This window comes from Cervus canadensis, chromosome X (genome assembly GCF_019320065.1).
Source record: "Cervus canadensis isolate Bull #8, Minnesota chromosome X, ASM1932006v1, whole genome shotgun sequence".
Lineage (NCBI taxonomy): Eukaryota > Metazoa > Chordata > Mammalia > Artiodactyla > Cervidae > Cervus > Cervus canadensis.
The window spans coordinates 89146632-89172185 of NC_057419.1; the positions used below are offsets into that span (position 1 = coordinate 89146632).

Sequence of the window (25554 nt, forward strand, 5' to 3'; positions counted from 1 at the left end):
ACACTCATGAGGGCTGGTTTAAAAAAAAAATAACTAACATCTTATAAAACCTAGACAACCAAGAGATACATGAAAACAAAGAACTCAGGAATAAAGAAGCTGTAATAAAAGGAGTAGTGTTAAGCACTGAATTCATTTAAACACAGAAGCAGGACCAAACAACTTAGAGAATTCTAGGTGGAGAACAGAATATAAATGTTATAAACTATGAGAAGGTAAAAATAATAATATAGCTAACAAAAGTCATGAGAGGAAAAGTGTATTTCATCACAGTTTATAATAAAAACTCATTTCCTCATATTTATAATAATAGTTCATTATGTACCAGGAACTGTGCCAAGTATTTTGTATGTATTAACTCTTTTATTCTTCACAATCCAGTGAAGTAGGAAATTTTTTAACATTTTATTTTATATTGAAGTATAGCAAAAATGTTGTGATAGTTTCAGATGGACAGCAAAGGGACTCAGCCATACATACACATGTATGTATTCTCCCCCTTATGAAGTAGGCACTTTTTAGTCTTCATTCTAAAAATGAGAAAACTGAGGCACATAGAGATTAAATAATTTGCCTACCTTATAGCTAGTAAGTTGCAGAACTGATCTTAACCCAATCAGGCTGTCTTCAGAACCCATTTCTTAATCAACTACCCAGGGAATCAGTTTAACACTATCAGGAACTGAAACATGAGATAAAAATATAGTAACTATAACCTCTTTATATTTTCCAAATCTTTAGTCTTAACTTTAAAACAGTCTTTCAGAGACTACTATTTCTTGAGAGGGAAGAAACATTTATCTGAAATTTGTCAGTTTCTTTACTTTCACTTTAATCTATTTGTCTTTTGTTCAACTTCAGACTTTTTGAAAGAGCATGTATATTATTTCTATTAAATTTTTTATCTATCTATTCCTTAATCCTTTATAATAAAAGTGATGTCCAGAATAATGTTCATTAATCTTAGTAATTAATGTTTATGAACTATTTACTATTTGCCAGATAGCAAAGTAAGCACTTTAAATAGATTATCTTATTAAGTTATCACAGCAATCTTATAGTTACTATTTTTATCCTCCTTTATTCAGATAAGCAAATTAAGGCACAATACTGATTAGTTCTAGTTCATGCAGGTTTCTGAAGGTATTTTTTTTCCTCCTTTTTGCACTTCTCTATATTGCTGGCTTATTTTATAATGAATATTGCATGTACTTTTTAATAAAATGCAAAAAAACATTCTAAAAGTATATTTTTAAATAAATAACTCTTGAAGATTCCCAGTGGTCAGCCTTGAGCCTTTCTCTCCTTCTGTTCTGCACTCATTCTCTAAACCATGTCATCAACTCCCATAGTTTTGAATACCATTCACAGGTAAATGGTTCCCAAATCTCTATTTCTACTCCAGGGCCTGTCTTTTGAATTCCAGACACATATCTTCAACTGCCAACAAGACATCTCCTTTTGTATGCTTCATAAACACCTCAAATTCAACATGTCCAAAATCATACTCATCACCCCAATCTGGTCCTCCATGTTTCATAATCCCAATAAGTGACAGCACTCTCCATCCAAATGCATAAACCACAAACACATGAATCATTTTTTTATTCCTCTCCTCTCACCCTGTGGATCCAATTTCTCACCAAAAGCATGCTACCTCTACTTCTGTCTACTGTCTACTTCTCTCCATCTCAATTACCACTTCCTTAATCCAAGGCATCATAAGCTCTTGCAATTACCTTCTAACTGGTCAACTTTTAAAACATTCTTGCCCCCCTTACAATTCATCCTTCTCACAACAGCCAAACAGATGCTAATCAACATAAAAGGAACTGTGTATCTCCCCTGCTTAAAACCCTTCAATGACCTTCAATGAACCCCCACTGTTTTTAGAATAAACTAAGAAATCCCACACACTTTGTGGTAGAAACTACAAATTGCCTACCCAACGTGTTTTCCCCTTTTCTAATAAAACCAGTAGATTTTTTAGGAGTAGTAATAGACTAAATTGAAAATGAAACCTCCTCATACTCTATTGTAGCTAAGGGTGGCCATCCAACCCAGTTCTATCTAATAGATAAGTGGGGCTTCCAGGAAAACTGTTACTTTCCTGATGGAATGAGACAGACTTAGCTGTCACATGTTTTTTGCCCTTTGCATTCTTTCCTTTTGCTGCCTGGAAGTAGAACAGCAGGCAGCCTGAAGATAGAAGCCATGCTCACTGGATCATAGAACAAAAAGATAGATGCTTGAGTCCTGAAACTTGTATGAGTCTTGAACTGTTGACATTGAGGCTTCTTTATGTTAAAAAAATAAACTTTTTATTTTGTTAAACCACCATAATTTGGTTTCTGTTACATGCAGTCTAAGAGTCCTAATAGATACAATCTTGTATGATATAGTCCCTGCCTACCTCTTCAGACTTATCTCAAGCAACTCTCCTCCACATTCACTATATTACCACTACACTGAGTTTCCTTTTATTCTTCAAATACAATCTCTTTTCTGCTTCAAGGTATTTGCATTTGCTGATCCCTCTGACTGGAATAATCTCTTTCCCTCTCTTCACAGGCTAATTTCCACTCAATATTTAGATCTGAGCTTAAGGGACTTCTCTTTGGTATGGGCTTCCCTGACCACCCCCTCCCAATCTAAATTAGGTTTTTTCATAATATACCTTGAACTTTTCCTTCTTAATCTATTTTGTTATTTATATATTTTATTTATTTGCAGGATTTTTCCCCTTTAGTTTAACTTCTGTCTCCCCAAATAGCTTCTGAGCTCTATAATGTCAGGGACTGTGTTTGTCTTGTCCACTACTGAGTATATATCTAGCCCCTACAACAGTGCTTGCCACATAGAGTGCTAGTAAATGAACAACCTACTGAAATTTCAGGTGCTTTGTGTCATTTTCCCTACTCTTCTGAATCAGAATTAATCATTCCTCTTTCTGTGCTTCATGGCATATCGATTTGACCTTTATTTTATTTCAATCCTTTTAACAAATGAGGCATGTTTTAAAGGATCTCAAAGTCTGCTCAGAAGAAAAACACATAGAAACTACTTATAATACAGTGTAATAAGTGCAACATTTGAAGTATGAGCAAGATACAAAAATAGAACAAGGGAAAGGGTAATGAACTCAATGAAGTGGTAGAGATGAGATCAGCGAAGTCTTGCAGGCAGTATTTTGAAGACTAAATGAGAATTTTCAGGTAAACAAGGGTAGGAAGGGAAACCCAAGCAAAGAAAGTAGCATGTGAAAATGCATTGCAGGGTTAAAAAGCAGAGAATGCTCAGAATCAATAAAGCATAAAGTGTAAGGAAGGTATTAGAAGCATAGTGTGAGTAACATTGTTGAGGGGGAAAAAAATCTAACACAACAAACATGGATTTCTTCATAGATTCGTTTTTTTTTTTTTTTAAGTTTGGCCAAAGAATTGTAGAGCAAATAGAACCATGACTGATATTTCATAACTTGCATAATCAATTCATGCATGATTATGTCTGAAACAACTAGAAAAATATTTTCCTTTGAGACATTAGGATGTGGGTGAAGTCACACATATATGTTCCATAGCTCTGCCCAGCTGTGACACCCAGTTGTCTCCATCTCTATGGAAGAAATTGTCCAAAAGCAAGGCTGTGGGTATTAGGCACAGTCAAGACCTTGAAGTGCCTATGATATCACCATAATGAGTTTTGATGTTTATAGACAATGAATAAACACAGAAAGATTTTAATCATGGCAGGATTATACTCAAATCTGAGTCCTAGAAAAGATCACTGAAGGCAAGGGGACCAGTAAGGACCCTATTGCAACAATAAAAGTAACTATGAGAACCTCAACTAAGACAGTGGAACTTTAGGATAGAAAGAATAAGATTGGGAAGATAATTCAGAGGCAAAAATGACTGGATTTAATAATTCACTAGTCATGGAGTCCTAATTAGGCAAGAGAGGAAGAAATAAAGGATCATTTGGAGGTTTTCATTCTAGAAACTGATCATCATAACATTTAGTGAGAGAGATACTATAGAAAGAAAGGTATATTTGGAAGGAGAGATAATTAATTCAGTTTGAGACATGTGGGTCAGGAAGATCCCCTGGAGGAGAAAATGGCAACCCATTCCAGTATTCTTGACTGGGAAAAATCCCATGGACAGAGAAGCCTGGCAGGCTGCAGTCTATAGGGTTGCAACGAGTTGAAGATGACTGAGTGACTAAGCATGACACAGCAGAGGACATGTAGTATTTGGGGCACCTCTGAGATATCCAAGTGGGAATGGCTAGCAGGTTAGATGGACACATGAGTCTGGAGCCCTAAGCAGACTGGGTAAGAGATATGGATTTGAGATTCATCAGAGAAGAGGACAACCTAAACTAAGGCTTTAGAAGTCAATATAGGGAGAAAAGAATGGCCTTGAAAGATTTAAGAATTTAGAATAAGAAATACTTAGTCACTGATTGGATAAAGGAATGTGACAGAGAGGGAAGTCTAGGACAAACCATAGATTTTTGGCTTTAGAGCCCTGAGTGAGTAATGGTTCCAGTGTTACAAACTAAATTGTGCCCCCTCCACCATCCAAATTCATATGTTAAAGCCCTAATATCCATTATTTTGTAATGTGATTGCATTTGGAGACAGGACCTTTAAAGAAGTAATTAAGGAAAAATGAAGTTGCATGGCCTAATCCAATATGACTGGTGTCTTTATAAGAAGAGGAAAATAGGACATATATATGCATAGAAACGGAGTACCATGTGAACATGAAGGCCATCTACAAGTCAAGGAGGAGGTTTCAGAAGAAATCAACTTTGCTGAGGCCCTGATCTTAGACTTCTAGCCTTCAGAGCTGTAGAAATATAAATTTCTGTTGTCTAAGCCATGCAGTCTGTGGTACTTTATTATGCCAGCTCTAGCAAACTAACACAGCCACCAACTAAGATTAACAATATCAGGAAAAAAGTAGGTTGGAAGAAAGTGGTGTTGAAAGAAGATTTTGATGTGGGACATGTTGTATTTTGAGATTCTTGAGGTCCGTTGAGGTAGAGATAGTCAAATGACTTTGAAATTCAAAAGACAGATTGGAGTTATAAGTATACATTTAGAAATCATTGGTATGTAAGTTATATTTTAAACTGTAGAAGTGGATGAGATCATCTAAGAAGGGTATATATAGAGTGAGAAGATCATCAATGATAGAATCATAAGGAAAATCAACATTAAGGAACAGACTGAGGAAGAGAATGTAGGAAAAGAAAATAATCAGAGAGACAGAATGAAGAGAGAGACAGAGAAAACTTGTAATTAACCATTTAAATCTTGTTTTTAATTATAATTTGTTGACTACATATTGATCTTAGTCTTCAAAGAGCTTTAATATAGAGAAGAAGGCACTATCTTATTCATTTCTGAATCTCCTACACTAAGCACAGTGCTGACATTTAATATCCTTGCAATAAATATTTGTTAGATCAAATGGAATTGAAATTAGGTCTCCATTCCTTTCTTTGTTTTGTTTGCTTATTTCTGGAGTATGCAGCATGCATTGCCACTGATATTTTAAGTTCATAGTGAAAAATCATTTCAAAGTGTCCTAGGCTTGGTCCCCTTCCAAACCAATCCCCAGGACAATAGTTTTCATTATAACCTTCTGTCTTTGCCATTCTGGATGGAATTCTGTGCACAGAAGTTATATACATATATGGGTATATCGGTGCAACAAATCGCAGCACAGGAGCCCCCTGGGCTCCTTCAGGCTCTGGTATGACATATTTGAGCCATATAAATTCAGCTTCTCCTCTGGCATCTGTTAGTCGACTCACTTGCAACTCCACCTCAGCAGTGGTCTCTCAGTCCTCTCAAAGCAGGGAAAGAGTGCTGTGTTCTGAGAGACCATGGCAAAGAATCCTCCAGAGAACTGTGAGGACTGTCACATTCTAAATGTAAGTTGATTCATATTTTTTTCCCTTTTGAGCAAAAGCATGGCTTTACAGAGATATTGAATTGCTGTGTGAACATTAAAAAGTGAACTTAAAAGTGACTTTGAATTATGGCTTGCATTTTTAAGGGCAATTATTTATTGTTTTGTTCTGTTTGTATTTTGCTTAGGCAGAAGCTTTTAAATCCAAGAAGATATGCAAATTACTTAAGATTTGTGGATTGGTATTTGGTATCCTCGCCTTAACTCTAATTGTCCTGTTTTGGGGGAGTAAGCACTTCTGGCCAGAGACACCCAAAAAAGTAAGTAAATGCACACTATTATCCAAAGTTTCTCTTTTGAGTTTATTAAATTTAATTAGTGGTTGACATGTATATTACTCTGAAAATGAAACTCACTAAGTTTGTTTTGCATTTATTTTTTGGTGATATGAAAAACTGAACCAAAATTTCGGTTCTCTCTTTTTTTGCCTAATTATTTTGGCAATGGAAAACAAAGTTTTTTCTGTATTTCAGTTAGTAATGATAAGATATAGAATTATCCATTCTTTTTTAATGCTTGGTTTTAAGGAGTTAAAGTTCCTCCTAGAAGAAAAATTCTTACTGTAAGAAAAAATAGTTTTCATCTTTCTTTCAATTATCTGGGCAGAAACTGGTGGAAAAGTAATTATGCTACCACATAAGAAGAAACCACCAGAAATGGCAGCAAAGGATTTTCAAGGATTACGTTTCTGACTTAATGCATCTGCTGTGAGGACAGGCAGCAAACTCCTTTTCAGAAGGAGTAATTCTCATACCTGGGTTCACATTTATTTGTGACTCAAAAAAAACAACTAGAGCTTTTCGGCTTCTCACCACAGGTTAGTGTTATGTTAGGGTTTAGCCACAGTTGTTGCTGTCCCAGTGAGATAGTAATGCCACAAGGTGGAAAAGTGACACCAAGTCATTAATCACAGATGTCTCAGAATGCTTCTGATATTAGGGTTATTTAGTGATGCTTAGCAGACCATTGTTGTTGATATTAGTGTACCTTAGTGTTATTGTCACCCCTGGGCTCATACACAATGAGCAAGTTTAGCTGTGACTCAAAAAAAAATCATAGCCCCTTCATGCCAACAATTTCCATTTGAAAGAGAATTAATGAATTTACAAGCTGTTAAGTGTGAAGATGGTTTTCTGGCTTTATCACATTTTTTTCTTTCAGGATGTGGGATGTTACTGTTGTTACCACTGTTATTAATTATTTGTTAGCAGACATAGGAAGGGAAAGGCACACATCCAGGAGGCAGGATGAAATAATGGGGAAGGGGAGAAGAAAATAATGGGTTGTTATGAACCATTAGGGGGCTTCCCCAGTGACTCAGCAATAAAGAATCCACCTGCAATGCAGGAGACACAGAAGGCGCAGGTTTGATCCCTGGGTCAGGAAGATCCCCTGGAGGAGGGCACAGCAACCCACTCCAGTATTCTTGTCTGAAAAATCCCATGAACAGAGGAGCCTGGCGGACTACAGTCCATGGGGTCACAGAGAGTCGGACACAACTGAAGTGACTGAGCATGAACCATTAGGAGCCAAAGGAGTGGTAGGAGCAAAGAGGAAATAACATGGATTAATAAGGAAGGACACTGCGGGTATAGAAAATAGAAAGTCAATTGGAAAGTGAAAAGTGAAAGTGAAAGTTGTTCAGTTGTGTCCGACTCTTTGCGATTCCACTGATTATACATTCCATGGAATTCTCCGGGCCAGAATGCTGGAATGGGTAGCCTTTCCCTTCTCCAGCGGATCTTCCCAACCCATGGATTGAACTCAGGTCTCCCACATTACAGGTGGATTGATTACCAGCTGAGCCAAAAGTTGACTGGACAAGTGTCTTAAAAAAAAAAAAGAGAGAAGTAAGACATAGCAACCTTTGGGTTCTTCACCTCTGCTGCCATACTGACTTTCATTTAGTCCCAGGGGCTACCTTATCAAGTTTAAGCAGGAGAGAGAATAGTGAACTTTCTTTCTTTGTTTTTTTTTTAATACCTTGTTCCAGAAAGGATTTTTTGCATCAACCATTGCATATAGTTAGCCCTTTCTCTTATCATTCTCACTGTTCTCTGCTTCTCAACTACTTTCTGTTCACGTGTTTTTCTAGAGAAGCCATCTAATGTTGGGACTAGCAAAGTCGGCAAAGTAATTGAGATCAGGAAAGAAACAGTAAATAAATAAGAGTGCCAAGATACATTCTGACCCAATTTTGCTATTACATAACTCATTCCCAAGGTGACACGCTGCCCCACAAATTGAATCTTGGGTCCTCTTGACAATTACAGATGGGCTAGAGGAGAATTGGGCTTCCCTGGAGGCTCAGAGGTAAAGAATCCGGCTGCAATGCCGGAGATGCAGGAGTTACAGTTTCAGTCCCCGGGTTGGAAAGATCCCCTGGAGGAGGGCATGGCAACCCACTCCAGCATTCTTGCCTAAAGGATCCTGTGGGCAGAGGAGCCTTGTGGGCTACGTTCCTAGGGTCTCAAAGAGTTGGACACGAATAAAATGACTGAGCATGAGCACGAGAGGAGAATAAACCATTCGTCCTTTATGACCATAATGTACTTAACAGGATGTAATCAGTCACTAGCCCTTTTGGCCACGAATATGTATCTGCCTAAATATGGGGCTATATGACTTTTCTGGTTTTACTGTAGCCATTTTAATTGTAAATCTTATTCTGAAAAAGTTTGTATTTTCCTAAACTTACAGTGCTATTTGTCTCAGTGTAATTATAAATGACTAGGTAGAGACCTTGCTTTCATCTAACAAGGTGTCAAGCTCACTAACAAAGCCCATGGTCACCTCTGCTTTTGTATTATATTATCTTTGCTTCTCACTCCAGTTTGCTTTTTAATGCAATCTTGTTATTTCCTCAAACTAAAGGTCAAACCTTGTCATTGTGGGCACAGAAGAGGTGGGGTGTGTTACCAAATAAAGTTTATCAAGAACCAAATCTCTCAAGAAGTAATCCATTTGAATATGTAACTTTTTAGCAAAGGGATTCTCAGAAATGAACATAAAGCAATCTGGTAAAAGATAATAAATAGGTGTCTCCTGGGGTAACTTGCTCTACTGTGAACAAAGGTTGTTTGTTCTCCATTTCAATGGGGAGTTGTGATTTACTGCCTTTGATATTGAAGTCCAGGCCTTACCCCAGAAGACCAGGTTAGGTCTACTGCAAACCAAGGAACCGGTTGGAGATGTGGATGTTCCACTAAGTCCACTACCTTCAATTCCCAGACAAAAAGCCCCAGGGAACATCTAGATTTCCAATGGCTAGGGCTGCCAGTGAGGTTGCCTCGGAGAGGACTTAACGAATGCTGGGAAGTGAAGAGAAATCAGATTAGTCTTGGAAGAAGATTTGCAGAGGAAAATGATCCAGGCATCTTGCACAAATTAAGGAGTCTCCCCTTAAGAGTAAGGCCTGGCAAGAAACAGCAGTTAGCAGATGAAAACCCAGGCTTTTCTGGACTTTCCTTTATAAGACTGTGGGACCTATGGAGATGTAGGGCCCTTGGTGGAGAGAACTGGTGATGCTGTTGTGCTCATGGATGACAGTGATGTGTTTGGCATCCCAGGACTCCCTCCAAGTTTTTAACGTTTGCTCCTCTAGCCTCCAACCACACCTCCTTTTTATTTTGCTTTTTGACATTTGCTTATAATAAAGTATTTAACATTCCACATCTGGTGTTGACATTTCCGTGCCAGTAAGTTTGCCCCTCCTCCTCCCATTATCTCCCACTTTGATGTGGACAAAAGATCCAGATTTTTTATCTGAAATGAGAAGTAAGCTATGATGAACTCCTTCTCACCACACACCTCAGGCATAAGAACATGCACACCTAACATAGAGAGAGGAAGGGATGAAAATAAAGTGAAACAAGGAAGACTAACTTTGAGAGAACTGTTGCACTCCCTTACAGGCTACAGATCCCCAACCCACAGTCACATATAGAAGCCACTTGAGCTGAATGAAAGCCAGTCAATTGAGTTATATATTCAGCTTTCTTAAACCGAGCAGAAGGTACCTATTCAGTCCCAGAGATTTCAAGAGGACATCACAAGGCTCCACTTCAATGCAGTGACTGCCCAGCCATCTTTGAAGCAGACTCCCTAGAGATACATTCTTGCTTAAGGCTTCCTGTATTACACATTGAATTTGAAACAAGGAGAAATCAACTCTCCAGCTAATTCATTCAATATGGAGAAAACAAGGCAGAAAAGTCCCAGCTTTTAAACCAACAGTTGATATATATAGCACAGACTTTGTAGCCTATCCTCCCTCAAATCCTTTGTAGAATGAGGCAGAAGAATAATAAATTAAATAAATGAAAGGCTGCCCTTCCTGCCATATATAGAAACTGCCTGATGACTTTAGGGCTATTTAGAAAGCCTAAGTCCTAAGGTCCACATGGCAATCCACAGATTCCTGGGGATGTTCCCTCAGCTCCTGCATACAAACAGGATGAAATGAGAAGGGGTGGAATAGGTGGGCATCTGTCAGCCCTCCCCCTCACTTCAACTGCAGATGACAATTCAAAGAGTTTCACTCAGGGCCGCAAACCCAACAGCATTCTAGCCTGAAAATCCCTTGCTCAGAAAAAGCAGTTTCCTGATAAGTCAGGATCTGGCTTTTCTGTGCCTATTTCTCTAATACTAGTATTGGCCAGGGGCCAACTTTCTTCACCCCCCTTCTAGGCACACGGGGGATACAACTTTCTTCCCTGAGTTCCCTGGGTTTTCCACAGTTTGGTGGGTGAAATGTGGGTCTGGAGAAGCATTTCATCCTCTCAAGTAAAAGCTGTAGCTGGAGTCTCTTTAGCAGGGATACTGAACTTTACCAGATGGTGCCATGTCAGCATTTTAAAATTTTATTTTCCTCCCAAACCATGCAAAAGTGAAGTCCACCGTTGTCTAGAAACTGTCTTGGGTCAGCTCTTACTCTATGTTGTTGAGGGTCCGCATCAATCACGTAGGTTAGGGCTCTGGCTACTAGGAACACATTTGTATTCAGTCTCATTATTCTCCTAAGGCAGCATTGCTGGCAAATCACATGGTACCAGCCAGAAAAACTCTAGGTCTTCAAAGGGAGCTGTCCTTTAGTGGCTAAGAGAGGGGCTGAGGCTACTGTTAGGAAGTAGCTCAGGAATCAACAGGTAGTAGTAGTTCAATGGTTCAGCTTGATCGCTGTCTACCAAATCTGAAAAGAATTGATTTTGCCAAACTACTGTATATAAAATAGATTAACAAGAACCTACTGTATGCACAGGGATATATTCTATATATTCTATACCTTGTATATATATATTCTATATCTTGTAATAACCTATGATGGAAAAGAATCTAAACAGCTGAATCACTTTCCTGAAACTAACACAACATTGTTAGTCGTAGCTACCAGTCTATCAGTCAGTGGCTCAGTTGTTCATGTTTGACTCTTTGTGACCCCATGGATTGTAGCCCACCAGACTCTGTCCATGGAATTTTCCAGGCAAGAATAATGGAGCAGGTTGCCATTTCCTACTCTAGAGGATAAAATCAACTATACTTCAGTTAAAAAAGACAATTAATTTTGTCAACTATTCAACATTGCATCTGGCAAGGGGTGGGAGATAAAGATGGGACCCAAACCTCCAGAGACATTTGGTGACTTGTCCAAAGTCACACAGCTTGTAAGTGGCAGAGTTGAGGCTAGGACTAGAAACTGGTCTAGAGATTTTTTTCCACTACTCTTCAGCTGCATTTAAGAATAAGGAGTGGTAAGGGTAGTGGGTAGGAAAAACTTCCAAGTCAGCTTGAATCTCTAGATGAAAGAAATGTGGGTGTTTTGGTTTTTTTTTTTTTTTTTTTTCTTTTTGAAAAAGAGGAATGTCTGTGCTGCCTTGCCAGTTTTTTTTCAAGGGTGAAAACTGGTGATGGAAGATGCAGAAGTCCAACTTTGCATAAGAAACAATGTGTCTGCTCTGTGTTAGTTAAGGAAACACCCAGAGGCCCTTTAATTCCCACAGGCTAGTTCGATAACAATATGCCACAATGCATTCCCTCCCTTCCTTCCAGCCTAACACCTGCTAGCCACCTATTCTGAGCATGTATTTCACCTTTGGAGGGTGTACCTCATAAACAGACAGTGAAGAAGGACGGTGGAGAGAACAGCTAGATTAATCACAGGCTTCAAAAAACAAACCTAAGCCAAATGTGCTCAGATACTTGTTCAGGACAAACTAAAGCTACTTGCCCCCAAACAGATCCATCACACTGAGGTCTCAGGCAGCTTCACTCTTTATAAAAAGCTTTTTTTTTTTTCTCTGATCTCAGAGATTGTCACAAATGGAGGCCAGAAAACACAGCAAACTGTGAAAGGGGGGTGTTAAGGCTCATTTGCTGCCTGAGTGGAGGATTTAACCAGACTGAGGAAAGAATTCCTGGGCAAGGAAGAGAAATGAATCTGTGTTTTCTCCATGTTTTATCAGTGCACTCCTCTTATATCCCTCACTCCTTGGACTTCACCACATATCTATCTCACTTTACTTCTGAGTCATATCCCATCCCACTGGTTTACCTGTCCCACTCCAGTGTTCTGGTCCTTGATATTTGAGATCAGCCTTACCTGTGGATGAAGCTGGAGCCCATCTGAGTGGTGCAGGAAAGATGCCCTTAAAATATCTCTTACTCTTATTGCCATTGTGTTTAAAATCCACTAGCAATAATTATTTCCTTTGAGTTAAGTATCAAACTCAATTTTTTAAATGCCCATCACTAATATCTTGGTGTGAGATCATTTGCCAGATCGATTTATTTGATAAAAGGTGTCAGAAAAACCACAAAATTCCTAGATGTCTAGACAGGAGACAGAGGAATAGAGGGAGATGGGAAGAGAAGGAAGGGCTAGAAAGGCGCAAAAGGAACAGGATATAAAGTACAGAAAAGGGAAGCTAGAAGCACCAAAGATTAACTTGCCCTAATTTGCCAGTTTGGCAGAAGTGTTCTTATCATATTCTGACCCTTCTCTGTTCTTCTTGGAATAAAGCTGACTTGGAGGCAGTCTGAAATGAGCTACGAGGAGCCCACTCACATTTCTCTCAGACAAGTCATCCTGTCTCTGCTTTAGTTTACACCCAGAGTGGACAAAATCATTTATTCCTTCATCTCCAGAAAGACCCTTAGCCCCTTAGCCAGTGAGCTTAGTAGAAAGAAAAGTACTTCTAAAGCCAAAGGCATGAGCTCAGTCTTCATATGGGCCAGTTAAGCAATGTGCTCCATGGGGACTCGGACGAGACAGTATGTCTGGATTTGCTTAAACTCATCCCTAAGCAGTCCAAAGTGGGCCACCAGCATCATCTGCCTAGACAAAGTTTGTTCCAAAAGGACACCTTTGATAATGGAATTCCATCTGAGTGAATATATAGCCCCCACCTCCCACCCAGAATTCACATATAAATTAAGTCATTCTGATCCCACTATCATTATTAACAAAAAGGCAACATGCTCGTTAATAATTACAATCAGAATGGACGCCTCCTCCCCCAACAACAATAACAACAAAACTCTTTGAAAGAATGCTGAAAATAATCAAGATCTGCTGAGCTTGGCAGTTTCCAATAGTTTTCATCTAGCAAGGTGTCCAAGTGAAATGCATTGCCAACAGTGCAGGAAAATTCATTCCACAGAAGTACACTGAAATCCTAAATGTCACCAGTATGGTTCCATAGTCTTCTCCCAATGATTGAAAATGCAGCCTGTATTTTCTCTTTTGCCCAGGTAGGCAGCGTTCCAACATCCCCTGGTCTCTAACCTCATTTTTCCGTGCAATAATCCATCAGTTGTGCTACTGTTGAAACAAACACCCCACCCCACCCCCACTGACTGGTGGTGTCGACATTTGTCTCAGCAATGGATAATATTTCTAAAGAAATTCCCCCCTGTTGGGAGATCTGACAAGGCTGAATCTGCATTAGATGCCTCTCTCCTCTACTTAGGTCAGGCCCACTGAGAGCTCAATTTGTTGCCATAAGGTAGAAGTTTCTCAGGCTGGCTGCAGAGCTGCAACTCAGAACAAATTTATAACTAAAAGCAAATAACAAGTCTAAGGGAATTTGCTACCTGTCACAAACCAAGTCAGACTCACTGTGTTAACTCTGCAGTTGCTAGAAAGTTCTAAAGAGTGTTTTCCTTCCCCTTTTAAAATGTTGTCTCTTAAAAGACCTTGCCAATGCTCAAATGCCAAATGTCTTTAGGAAGACAAGAATTTGCCATTGGTGGGAAAAATGTATTCAACAAATATTTCAGCTCTGACCATGTCCAAGTTACTGTAGGGCAGCAAAGAGGTAAATATCATTGTCTCTTGCTTTCCTATTCAGTGACTAAATCAACTTTTCACACTTGAGGTAACAGTGCTTCTACAAACCCTTCCAACTTGTTTTTCTACTTGAGGTGGGGAAAATTTGACCACGTTAATCTAACATTCAGTCACAGACACTGGCAGACATTAAAAAACAACCCAACCCAGTGCAAGCTCTAAAAGACTGCAGCTGGGAATAGAATCATTAGAAAGCAATGTTGGCTCTGTGGATGACTTGCTTTTTCAGGCTTTCAGTTTACCAAATGCTTTTCATAAGGAAAGATGAATATGAAGAAACGTGATAGCAAAAGGCCTCCTAACAACAGGGATAAGATAGACTTCCACATGGCACCATCAGGGCTGGCCTGGTTTGTGATAGCAAATTCCTTCAGGTTTTTCTTATGCTTCTAGCTGTAAGCACATCTGGCTTCCCTGGTGGCTCAGCGGTAAAGAATTGGCCTGCAATGCAGGAGACCCAGGTTTGATCCCAGGGTCGGGAAGATCCCCTGGAAAAGGAAACGGCAACCTACTCCAGGATTCGTGCTTAGAGAATTCCATGGACAGAGGAGCCTGGCAGGCTACAGTCCACAGGTTCGCACAGAGTCAGACACGACATACAAATTAAACAACAACATAAACATGTCCTCAGTTATAAGCAATGGGCATGTTAATAGACTGGGATACTCTATGGGCCTGGGCCTTTTGGTCCTTAGAAAGAGAATGGTCTCTTTTAGAGGTTAGCAGAGAGTCTGGGGTTTTGTTTCAACCATTCAGGAGTAACCTGATATTTAGCTTTGCCAAGGTGCTCTTCTTGGAAGATACCATATTACATAGTGCATATTACAATTCATGGTTATTAAATTCTATATACAGGAGAACCTGAAGACTTAAAGTCAGCTGAATCGAGTTTGGAAAAGAGAACTCAGGAATAAACTGAATAGATTTTGTTAGCCCGTAACAGAGAAGGTTAGGGGAAGGCAGTAAATATTTCCTGGAGTTTAAAGGGCAAAAGGAAGCAGTTGAGGTCAGGGTAAGATTTTTACTTGATATTCGCCAAAGACAATGGTCTTCAGTGTTTAAAGAGGACATATCCAAGACTGTTGAGGCAATATTAAATCTCTGGATAGATAAGGAGATAAAGAGCAATACCTAAGCATTCTAAATCTGTTCAAATCTCTTAGCGCTACTGAATTTCACAGGAAGAAAGTGGGTGACCCTTGAGTACTTAGAAAGGGAAGTGGCAGTTTAAAGAAGCAGTAGAGGTTTTTGGTGGTTCCTCTTCTTACCATAAGGGAAAAGCACCTTACAGACTGATTTGCAAAATATCATTTGCTATTTAGTCAAGGGTGCCAAGAAAAGCTGTTGGAATTCTTAGTAATTAGTTCAACAACTTGGCTTGAATACAAAATACCAACTCTGAAGGGATCCCCATATCAGCTCTAGTGCCGAAAAACACCTCACTTTAATCTCAAGTCTCAGAGAATTCCCAACAGCAAGCTGCTGAGACGGCACCTCTCTACAAAGGCTCTGGAAGAAAAAAAAGGTGCCCCAGATATTACCCAATTAAAGTGTCTTATGAACGAACATGCTTCCTTAGTGGCTCAGTGGTAAAGAATCTGCCTGCAATGCAGGAAACGATCCCTGGATGGGGAAGATCCCCTGGAAGAAGAAATGGCCACCCACTCCAGTATTTTTTTTTTCATTTATTTTTATTAGTTGGAGGCTAATTACTTTACAATATTGTAGTGGTTTTTGCCATACATTGACATGAATCAGCCATGGATTTACATGTGTTCCCCATCCTGAACCCCCCTCCCACCTCCCTCTCTATTCCATCCCTCTGGGTCATCCCAGTGCACCAGCCCCGAGAACCAGATCGCCACTCCAGTATTCTTGCCTGGAGAATCCCATTGACAGAGGAGACTGGCAGGCTACAGTCCATGGGATTGCAAGAGTCAGACACAACTTAGCTACTAAACCACCACCACCATGAATGGACATCTGTGTGTGTGTGCTAAGTTGCTTCAGTTGTGTCCGATTCCTTGTGACCTTGCGGACTTCAGCCTGCCAGGTTCCTCTGTCCGTGGGATTCTCCAGGCAAGAATTCTGGAGTGGGTAGCCATTCACTCCTCCAGGGGATCTTCCTGACCCAGGGATCAAACCCAGGTTTCTTACGTCTACCTGCATTGGTGGTCATACTGAGTATCTTGCAGCTTGCTTTGCTTTGTTCTCCCAGACATATGACATGGAGCACACTTTCTACAGCAATGGAGAAAAGAAGAAGATTTACATGGAAATTGATCCCATTACCAGAACTGAAATATTCAGAAGTGGAAATGGCACTGATGAAACATTGGAAGTACATGACTTTAAAAATGTAAGTTGGATGTTTTCCCCCTAAGGCTTCCCACTTAAAATATTAGAACACTTGAGTCAAGTTAAAAATAGCCTGTAGCTTCCATTTAATTTATAAGAGAAAGCATTCCTTTTGAATTCAAATTTTGCCAGTCTGGGGCCATGACAAATCATGACACCCATTAATTGTGGCTATTTCAGGAAGTTTTCTTATTTTTTTGTCTGTTTTATAGGGATACACTGGCATTTACTTTGTAGGTCTTCAAAAATGCTTCATCAAAACTCAGATTAAAGTGATTCCTGAATTTTCTGAACCAGAGGAAGAAATAGATGAGGTATGTAAGAATAATAGTAGTAGTAAAAGCCATAATTTGTTGGGGACTAATTATGTGTCAGACTTTGTACTACATGCTTTACTCTTATTTGATTCTCACGATGATCCTATAGGCAAGTACTATTATTGTCCCCATTTTCAGATGCGAACCAAAAAGTAACTTGCCCAGTGTTACACAATTAGAGAAGAGCAAATTGGGATCTTGAACTCAGACCTTTCAAAAACTAAAATTCATGCTTTTAGGTCCAACATTGTACTTTTTTTTAGTTTTTTTTAACTTTTTATTTTATATTGTAGTACAGTTGATTAACAGTGTTGTATAATTTCAAGTGTACAACAACGTGATTCAGTTATATACATATATGTGAATATATATATATGTATATATACACACACACACACACACATATATCTATTCTTTTTCAAATTATTTTCCCAATTAGGTTGTTACAGAATATTGAGCAGAGTTCCTTGTGCTATAGAGTAAGTCCTTGTTGGTTTTCCATTTTAAATATAGCAGTGTGTACATGGCGATCCCAAACTCCCTAACAGTTCCTTGACCCCTGGTAAACATAAGTTCATTCTCTAAGTCTGAATCTGTTTCTATTTTGAAAATAAGTTTATTTGTATCATTTTTTTAGATTTCTCATATAAGTGATGCCATGATATTTCTCTTTCTCTGATTTACTTCACCCAGTAAATTCTCTAGGTCCATCCATGTTGCTGCAAATGGCATTATTTCATTTTTAATAACTGAATAATATTCCACTTTATATATGTACCACAACTTCTCCATCCATTCATCTGTCAATGGACATTTAGGTCGCTTCCATGTCTTGGCTATTGTAAATAGTGCTGCTATGAACATAAGGGTATATACTCATATATCTTAAAATAACATATATATATGAGTTATATATATATATATATGTGTATATATATATATATAGCTGAATCACTGCTGTACACCTGAGACTAACACAACATTGTAAATCAACTATATTTCAATAAAAATTAAAAAGTAACTTAAGGATAGCAGCCATTAACATTATGTACGTTTGCTTCCAAACCAAAGATTTCTGGTAAGAGTAGTGAGCTACAGGAACAAAATCAATCCTGCCAAATCAAAAGCCCCAAAGCCATTTGGGATCCTCGCTGCTTTTGTCACACTGTGACATTCACCTATTCTAAATATTTTAATTCAACACTACTATATGCAAAATAGATAACCAACAAGGACATACTGTATAGCACATAGAACTCTTCTGATTATTATATGGCAGCCTGGATGGGAAGGAAGTTTGGGGGAAAATGGATACATGTATATATGTGGCTGAATCCCTTCGCTGTTTACCTAAAACTATTACAGCATTGTTAATCGACTATACCCCAATGCAAAATATAAAAGTTTAAAATAAGAAATAAAGATTTCAGTTCAACACTACCATATATAAAATAGATAACCAACAAAGACCTATTGCATAGCACAGAGAACTATACTCAATATCTTGTAATAAATATATAGCTGAATCACTTTACTGTACACCTGAAAGTAACACAACATTGTAAATCATCTATATTGCTATTGCTTGTGTGCTCAGTCATGTCCAACTGTCTGTGACCACATGTACTATAGCCCTGCCAGGCTACTCGGTCCATGGGATTTCCCAGGCAAAAATACTGGAGTGGGTTGCCATTTCCTTCCCCAGAGGATCTTCCTGACGCAGGGATTGAACCCATATCTCTTGTGTCTCCTGCATTGGAAGGTGGGTTCTTTATGATTAAGCCAAGGGAAGCCCAAAATCAACTATACTTAAAAAAAAAATTAAAATTAAGGGACTTCCCTGGTGGTTCAGATGGTAAAGAATCTGCCTGCAACGTGGGAAACCCAGGTTCGATCCCTGGGTCGGGAAGATCCCCTGGAGTAGCAAATGGCTACCCACTCCAGTATCCTTGCCTGGAGTTGCAAAGAGAGGGACACAACTGAACTACTAACACTGGTGATCTAGTGGCTAAGACTCCACACTCCCAATTCAAGGGGCCTGAGTTCCATCCTTGGTCAAACAATAAGATTCCACATGCCACTATTAAGACCCAGCACAGCCAGGTAAATAAATATGGTACATATACACAATGGAATATTACTCAGCCATTAAAAAGAATTCATTTGAATCAGTTCTAATGAGATGGATGAAACTGGAGCCAATTATACAGAGTGAAGTAAAAATTAAAAAAATATTTCAGTTCATTCATCTTACCATTTTATGCTGGACTGCTAATGGAATGATCTATCCTTAATATCTCTAAGAAAAGAAAAAGCAAAGAAGGTGAGAAGTACAGTGTAATACAAATTCTCTGAAAGCACACTCCTAGGTCAGGGTAAGATAACCTAGGGCATCAGTGCAACAGCTTAGTGGCCTTTGTAGGCCTAGTGGGAGATGGAGGATTATTGCTTAAAATACAGCCATCAAAAAAATAAAAAAATAAAATAAAATAAAATAAAATACAGCCATCAATAAAGCCCAGGAGACTCTTCATTTTTCCATGATATTCTGACAATAATTATGGTATTTTGCTGTCAGTGGAGGAAGGAGGGGGACCTTAGCTAAGGACGTATTGTGACTATAGCCAGAAGAAACAAATGGGTTAGGTTGGTTTTCTTAGCACTTAACTGGCAAATCTAAAATGAAATTATGCCAATAGCACAGTGACCACTCTACTATAAATACCTTTTTCTTTTTCTTCTCTCTCTCCTAGGTTCTTTTACATTTTTCTCTTGCCCAACTCTCCATCTTACTTCTTGTCTACCCATTTATCTTTTTCTTTTACTTTTCTTATTATTTTAGGGGATGAGGTGGTGTGGGGATCATCTTTACTTTACATTATCCAAGTCTGATGGCTGTTACTGGCTCCCACAGACAAGCTCTTAGTCTCCTTATGTCCAGAGAAATTACAGACCCTGGTTCCTACAGTAAATAACGTAAGCCTTTGAGTTGGGCCAGCCACCAGTGACATTCCACACTGATATGACAAGATTTCTTTTCTGAAAAAGTTAAAGGCAGGGACTTCCCTGGTAGTCCAGTGGTTAAGACTCCGCACTTCCACTGAAGGGGGCATGGGTTCAATCCCTAGTCAGGGAACAAAGTTTCTACATGTGGTGCTGCCCCCCAGAAAAGTTAAAGGCAAAGGCCCATAATGTCTCATTTTGGCCATAATTTATTCTTCAGTCTGCCAGATTGTCTAAATAACGTAAACATTCATCTCGTGATAGTGAAATTGCTTTGTCTTCAAGAAAATCCTATTTTTATACTCAGGATACAGATTGTTTTCATGAGACAAATTTGTGGTCCTGAATGAGAAAAATCCTTTATTCTGTACTTCCCTCACCATTGCATCCATAGTTTTTACATGTTAAACATGCAGAGCAGGTATATAAATAGCCCTGATTTTGCTAACAAAGCTAGTCAGTGTACCAACCTCATTCTATACAGTCCCTTTCAGTGCATACCAGTCTTTACAGACCCCAGGGCAAAGGAGCTAAGATGAAGAGTTTTAAATGACTAGGAGAAAAATTACACATAGCCATATTTCAAAGAATAAAAACAGTGAAACCATAAAACTAGAAAGAAACAAGAGAGAAAGGGAAAAGTCTAATTAAGATTACAGGGTAAAGTGTCAAAGCCCAAGAGACAAATGATTAAGAGATAAGTATACCAGACTTCCTTGGTGGTGCTGTGGCTAAGACTGCACACTCCCAATGCAGGGGGCATGAGTTCGATTCCTGGTCAGGGAACTAGATCCCACATGTTGTGACTAACAATTTGCATGTCTCAAAGAAGATCAAAGATCTTGTGTGACATAACTAAGACCTGATGCAGCCAAATAAGTAAGTTTTAAAAAAAATATGTTTAAGGGAGAGCGGTAAGGAGCGAAGAGAGGGTTGAAGGGGGGTGGGGGCTGAAGAGGCGAGCCGAAGGAGGAGTGGGGAGGCGGCGCCTGCGCAGTAAAGTATTTTTTTTTTGTTATTTAGAAAAAAAAATATGTTTAAAAAGAGCTAGGTATACAAGACAATTACTTCCAACATGATAAACAGAAAAGAAGGTAGTGTTCTTGACAATAAAAAAAAAAAAAAGGTTGCCTAAATAAAAAGCATTCTGTCAGACAAACTCCAAGCATCTAGAATGAAAGGAGTAAAACAGTAGTAAGGGCATTGTAGTCACAAGTTAGAGACTTGACTTTGAAACAAACAAACAAAAAATAAAAACATCTTTGGTACTACAGCTATACCATTAACAGGCAATCTTGAAAACCAAAATATTAGGTCCTAGTGCTACTTAAATGATTTCACCAATTTGGATTATAGGAGTGTTTTTCAGCTTGAGATAAAATTCAGCTTGCAATCCTAGTCATAAGCCTAAAATAAGGCAGGCACTCACAACATCCAAGGGGTTCCCCCATGGGTCAACAGGTAAAAGAATCTGCCTTCAATGCAAGCAACACATGACATACAGGTTCAGTCCCTGGATCAGGAAGATCCCCTGGAGGAAGGCATGGCAACCCACTCCAGAATTCCTGCCTGAAGGATCCCATGACAGAGGAGCCTGGTGGGCTACAGTCCATGTGGTCACAAAGAGTTAGACACAACTCAGTGACTGAGCATACACACACAACATCCACTTAAAAGAAAACAAATATAAATCACTCAGGGTTCCAGAGGCCAAATTAAAACATACTTGGCCCAGTGAGAGACCCAGAAAATGATGGAGAGCTTTCCTGACTTTAAGAGAAATTGAGCAGAGAAAGCTGCTGTTTCAGTGAGCAGACTTACTGTTAGAGGGGAGAAGGTGAAACAAGTTGCGAACTCTCTCAAGGGCACCTACTGTATGCACATCTCAGAGCTACTTCACAGGAAGCTCTGGGACTGTAATTATTATTCAGACTTGAAATATGTTTTCCAGTATTCCATAATGTCTCACTCACTTTTTTAATTTCTCTGCCCTTCCCCACCCTGAACTACTTTCTTCTCTCAGAATGAAGAAATTACCACAACTTTCTTTGAACAGTCAGTGATTTGGGTCCCGGCAGAAAAACCTATTGAAAACCGAGACTTTCTTAAAAATTCCAAAATTCTGGAGATTTGTGATAATGTGACCATGTATTGGATCAATCCTACTCTAATAGCAGGTATGGCTTCCCCCTCCTCCTCCTCCTCCTCCTCCTCTTCATCTTCTGCTTTCCAAAGTCAGTAACGGGTTAATGTTACCAGCATTCAGAGACTACATTTCTATGAAAACAAATGATAAGCTTGTATCTTCTTAAATGAAACTGTATATGCTGACGGCCAGTAGGAGATTTTTCACAGCCAAGTTATAAATCAGATAAATTAATGCTGACAGTCTATTAAATATCCCATCAAAGGTAATGCCACCCCAATGTGAGCAGTGATAGCTAAAAGCTAACCTGTCTCTCTTTGTACATCTATATTCATTGCAGTCGGGCTACCAAACTATGGCTCAAACCACTGTGTGCCCAACCCAAGAACGGAGGAGAGGAGAGTCAAAATAATGCCCTATTGTCTCAAGAAGGATTTTCTATGTCAAATGGTGGCATTCTCTTCAGAAGAAAGGACGGTCACTGCAATACCAATTTCTTTGTGACTATTTTAGGAATCAGTATAAAAGCAATTGGATGCTAAAGGTCCAGAGTTAAAGACTCCAGATCTCAACTTCCAGTCAGCGCACAGAGAGGGCAAATGTCCCTGGACATCTCATTCTGCCTAACTAGCATAGAATTTGGCCTCCCTCATTTGGACAGCATAGATTACTATATTGCCCAAGAGAGAAGGAGCTAATCAATGTGGGCATCTATTAGTACTCTTTGGTCTTAAAAAAAAAATTGTGGTTTCCTGGATTGGACACTACAACTTCTGCTTCAACATCCTTCTCCTAAATGATGTTAGTGGAGATAATGATGAAATTTGAGTAAAGTTTGTAGTTTAGTAAATTTTATTGTACCTATAAAGGGCTTCCCTGGTGGCTCAGTGGGAAAGAATCTGCCTGCCAATGCCTGCAATGCAGGAGACATGGGTTCAGTCCCTGGGTCAGAAAGATCCCCTGGAGAAGGGCATGGCAACGCACCCCAGTATTCTTACCTGGGAAATCCCATGGATAGAGGAGCCTAGTGGGCTACAGTCCATGGGATTGCAAAGCGTCAAACACAACTTAGTGACTAAACAACAACAACACATTGTACCAATGTTAATTTCTTAGTTTTGCTCATTGTACTGTGGTTATATAAAATGTTAACCTTAGGGGAAATTGGGTGAAAAGATATACAGATACTCTGTACCACCTTAGCAACTCTTCTATAAATCTAAGATAATTTCTAAATACAAAGTTTAATAAAACATATTTAACACAGAAAAGAGAAGGGATGAGGAAGGAGGACAGAGGACACTATATCACATCAGGCAACCAAAAATATTTACTGAGCACCAACCATGAATAAAATCATTGTGGGAGACACCAAAGTCCCCTGCCCTCAATTTTTAATTTAACACACTAATAAGGCAAAACAGTAAGTGTTTGATGCCAAATGAGCAAAGGTGTCTGTGTACGTAGGAATGGTCAGATTCTTTTTGAAGACCTCCATAAAATGTCAGCTACAGAACCCTGGAAAAGTGGTTCATGCATACTTAAATGAGGACAGTGAGAAGACACAATTAAAATCTCTATCCCCAAATGATAGTCCCCCAAGCAAAGCGGCTGCATCACAACTTTGTTCGTATTACCTTAGTTTCAGAGTTACAAGACTTTGAGGAGGATGGTGAAGACCTTCACTTTCCTACCAGTGAAAAAAAAGGCATTGAACAAAATGAGCAGTGGGTGGTCCCTCAAGTGAAGGTGGAGAAGACCCGTCACGCCAGACAAGCAGCAAGTGAGGAAGAACTCCCAATCAATGACTATGTGAGTTCTGTGCACATTATTCTTGTTTAGAGGAAAAACAAAGAGCCTTCACAAACCTCACTACCTCTCAGATCAAAGTCACTGAAAGGAGAATGGTCATTGTTTTAACAAAAAAAAGTATTTAAGAAACTTGGAATACCTAAAAGGCTCATTCAAAATCAATCTTGTCAATATTTCACAATAAAAGATAATGGAAAGGAATATGGAAAAGAATATATATATATAAATATATGTATAATTGAATCACTTTGCTGTACAGAAAAAAATTAACACAGCATTGTAAATCAACTCTATTTCAATAAAACTAAGTTTTTTTTAAAAATTTAAATTAAGAAAACTAAAATCAATCTTGATCTAGTCCATTGATATATCTCCAAAATCAGGCTCAGGAACTTAATTACTCACCAGGCCCCAACTTCTATAGTTTCATATTCCTCCCCTGTTTGGTGGACTTCTTCCCCTCCAACACTGGTTTCTTCTTCTTTCAGACTGAAAATGGAATAGAATTCGACTCCATGCTGGATGAGAGAGGTTACTGTTGCATTTACTGCCGTCGAGGCAACCGTTACTGTCGCCGCGTCTGTGAACCTTTACTAGGTTACTACCCGTATCCATATTGCTACCAAGGAGGGCGGGTTATCTGTCGTGTCATCATGCCATGCAACTGGTGGGTGGCTCGCATGCTAGGGAGGGTTTAATAGCAAGTCTGAGCTCGAGTGCTTAAACTTCTGGCAGCCAACATATAATAAATGCATGCTATTCAATGAATTTCTGCCTATGAGGCATTTGGCTCCCGGTAGCCAGTACTCTGGAATTACTTGTAGGTAATTCTTCTCTTCATGTTCTAATAAACTTCTACATCATCATCAATGGCCTGATTGCTGCTGAACACACTGGGTAAGTGTTTGCTAAGAATATTTCCTGCAACTGAATGGAGCAGATCTGCCTCACGTGGAGGATGATGAAAACTTGCACTTCATCAGGTTTGGGGTGTAGGAAAAGGCAAAGCATAAAGATTCTCAAATATTGTATTTTACTGGACTGCATTGAAAAAGTGGAAATAGGGGCTGATGATAAAATGCCCCCCCATAGCTGATGCCTAAAACCATGTCCTTTTGTGCATATCCCAGTGTTTCATTATCTGAGAGACCTATTGTGGACTTACTTAAGCATCTCTTAAGCCACTGGACAGGCATTGAATCACAGCAGGCCAACACTAAAATATTCCAAGTGCTCAGACTCAGCAATGGAGAAAGCTAACCTAGCAAAAATGGTCCCAGGCTCTCCTCCTGTGAATAAGAGCTCAATTTTGGACAAATTCAACACTTTATAACTTTCAGATATGACTTCTCTTTTAGATCAGTGTCTGGTTACATAACTTTCCAAGGCAATAAGCCTAGAAAATGGGGACCCATAAATATCATTCACAGAAATAGGCATTATAGGACATTACTGAGGCGAGGAGTCCAATAGAATGCTGTTTTTCCTCCAAAACCACAAGAAACTAGCAGCATGGCACTTTCTTAAAGGAGGGGTAAGGCCTAATTTCTAATCATCTGATACTCTGCTTGGGAATGGGAAAAG

At 39.1% G+C, this 25554-nt stretch overlaps 1 protein-coding gene across 2 annotated transcripts; it reads left to right on the forward strand.

The window, feature by feature from the left end:
- Positions 1-5720: 5720 nt before the first annotated feature.
- TNMD (tenomodulin) lies at positions 5721-24836 on the forward strand. 2 transcript variants are annotated; one of them, XM_043458600.1, is made up of 7 exons: positions 5721-5949; positions 6116-6247; positions 16553-16693; positions 16905-17006; positions 22036-22189; positions 23801-23970; positions 24459-24836. In XM_043458600.1, the coding sequence occupies exons 1-7, from the start codon at positions 5902-5904 to the stop codon at positions 24666-24668; spliced, it is 957 nt and encodes a 318-aa protein (XP_043314535.1). In that variant the 5' UTR covers positions 5721-5901; the 3' UTR covers positions 24669-24836. The 2 variants fall into 2 exon arrangements, with proteins under 2 accessions (XP_043314535.1, XP_043314537.1); XM_043458602.1 differs by lacking the exon at positions 5721-5949 and having other exon boundaries at positions 6116-6251.
- Positions 24837-25554: the final 718 nt, after the last annotated feature.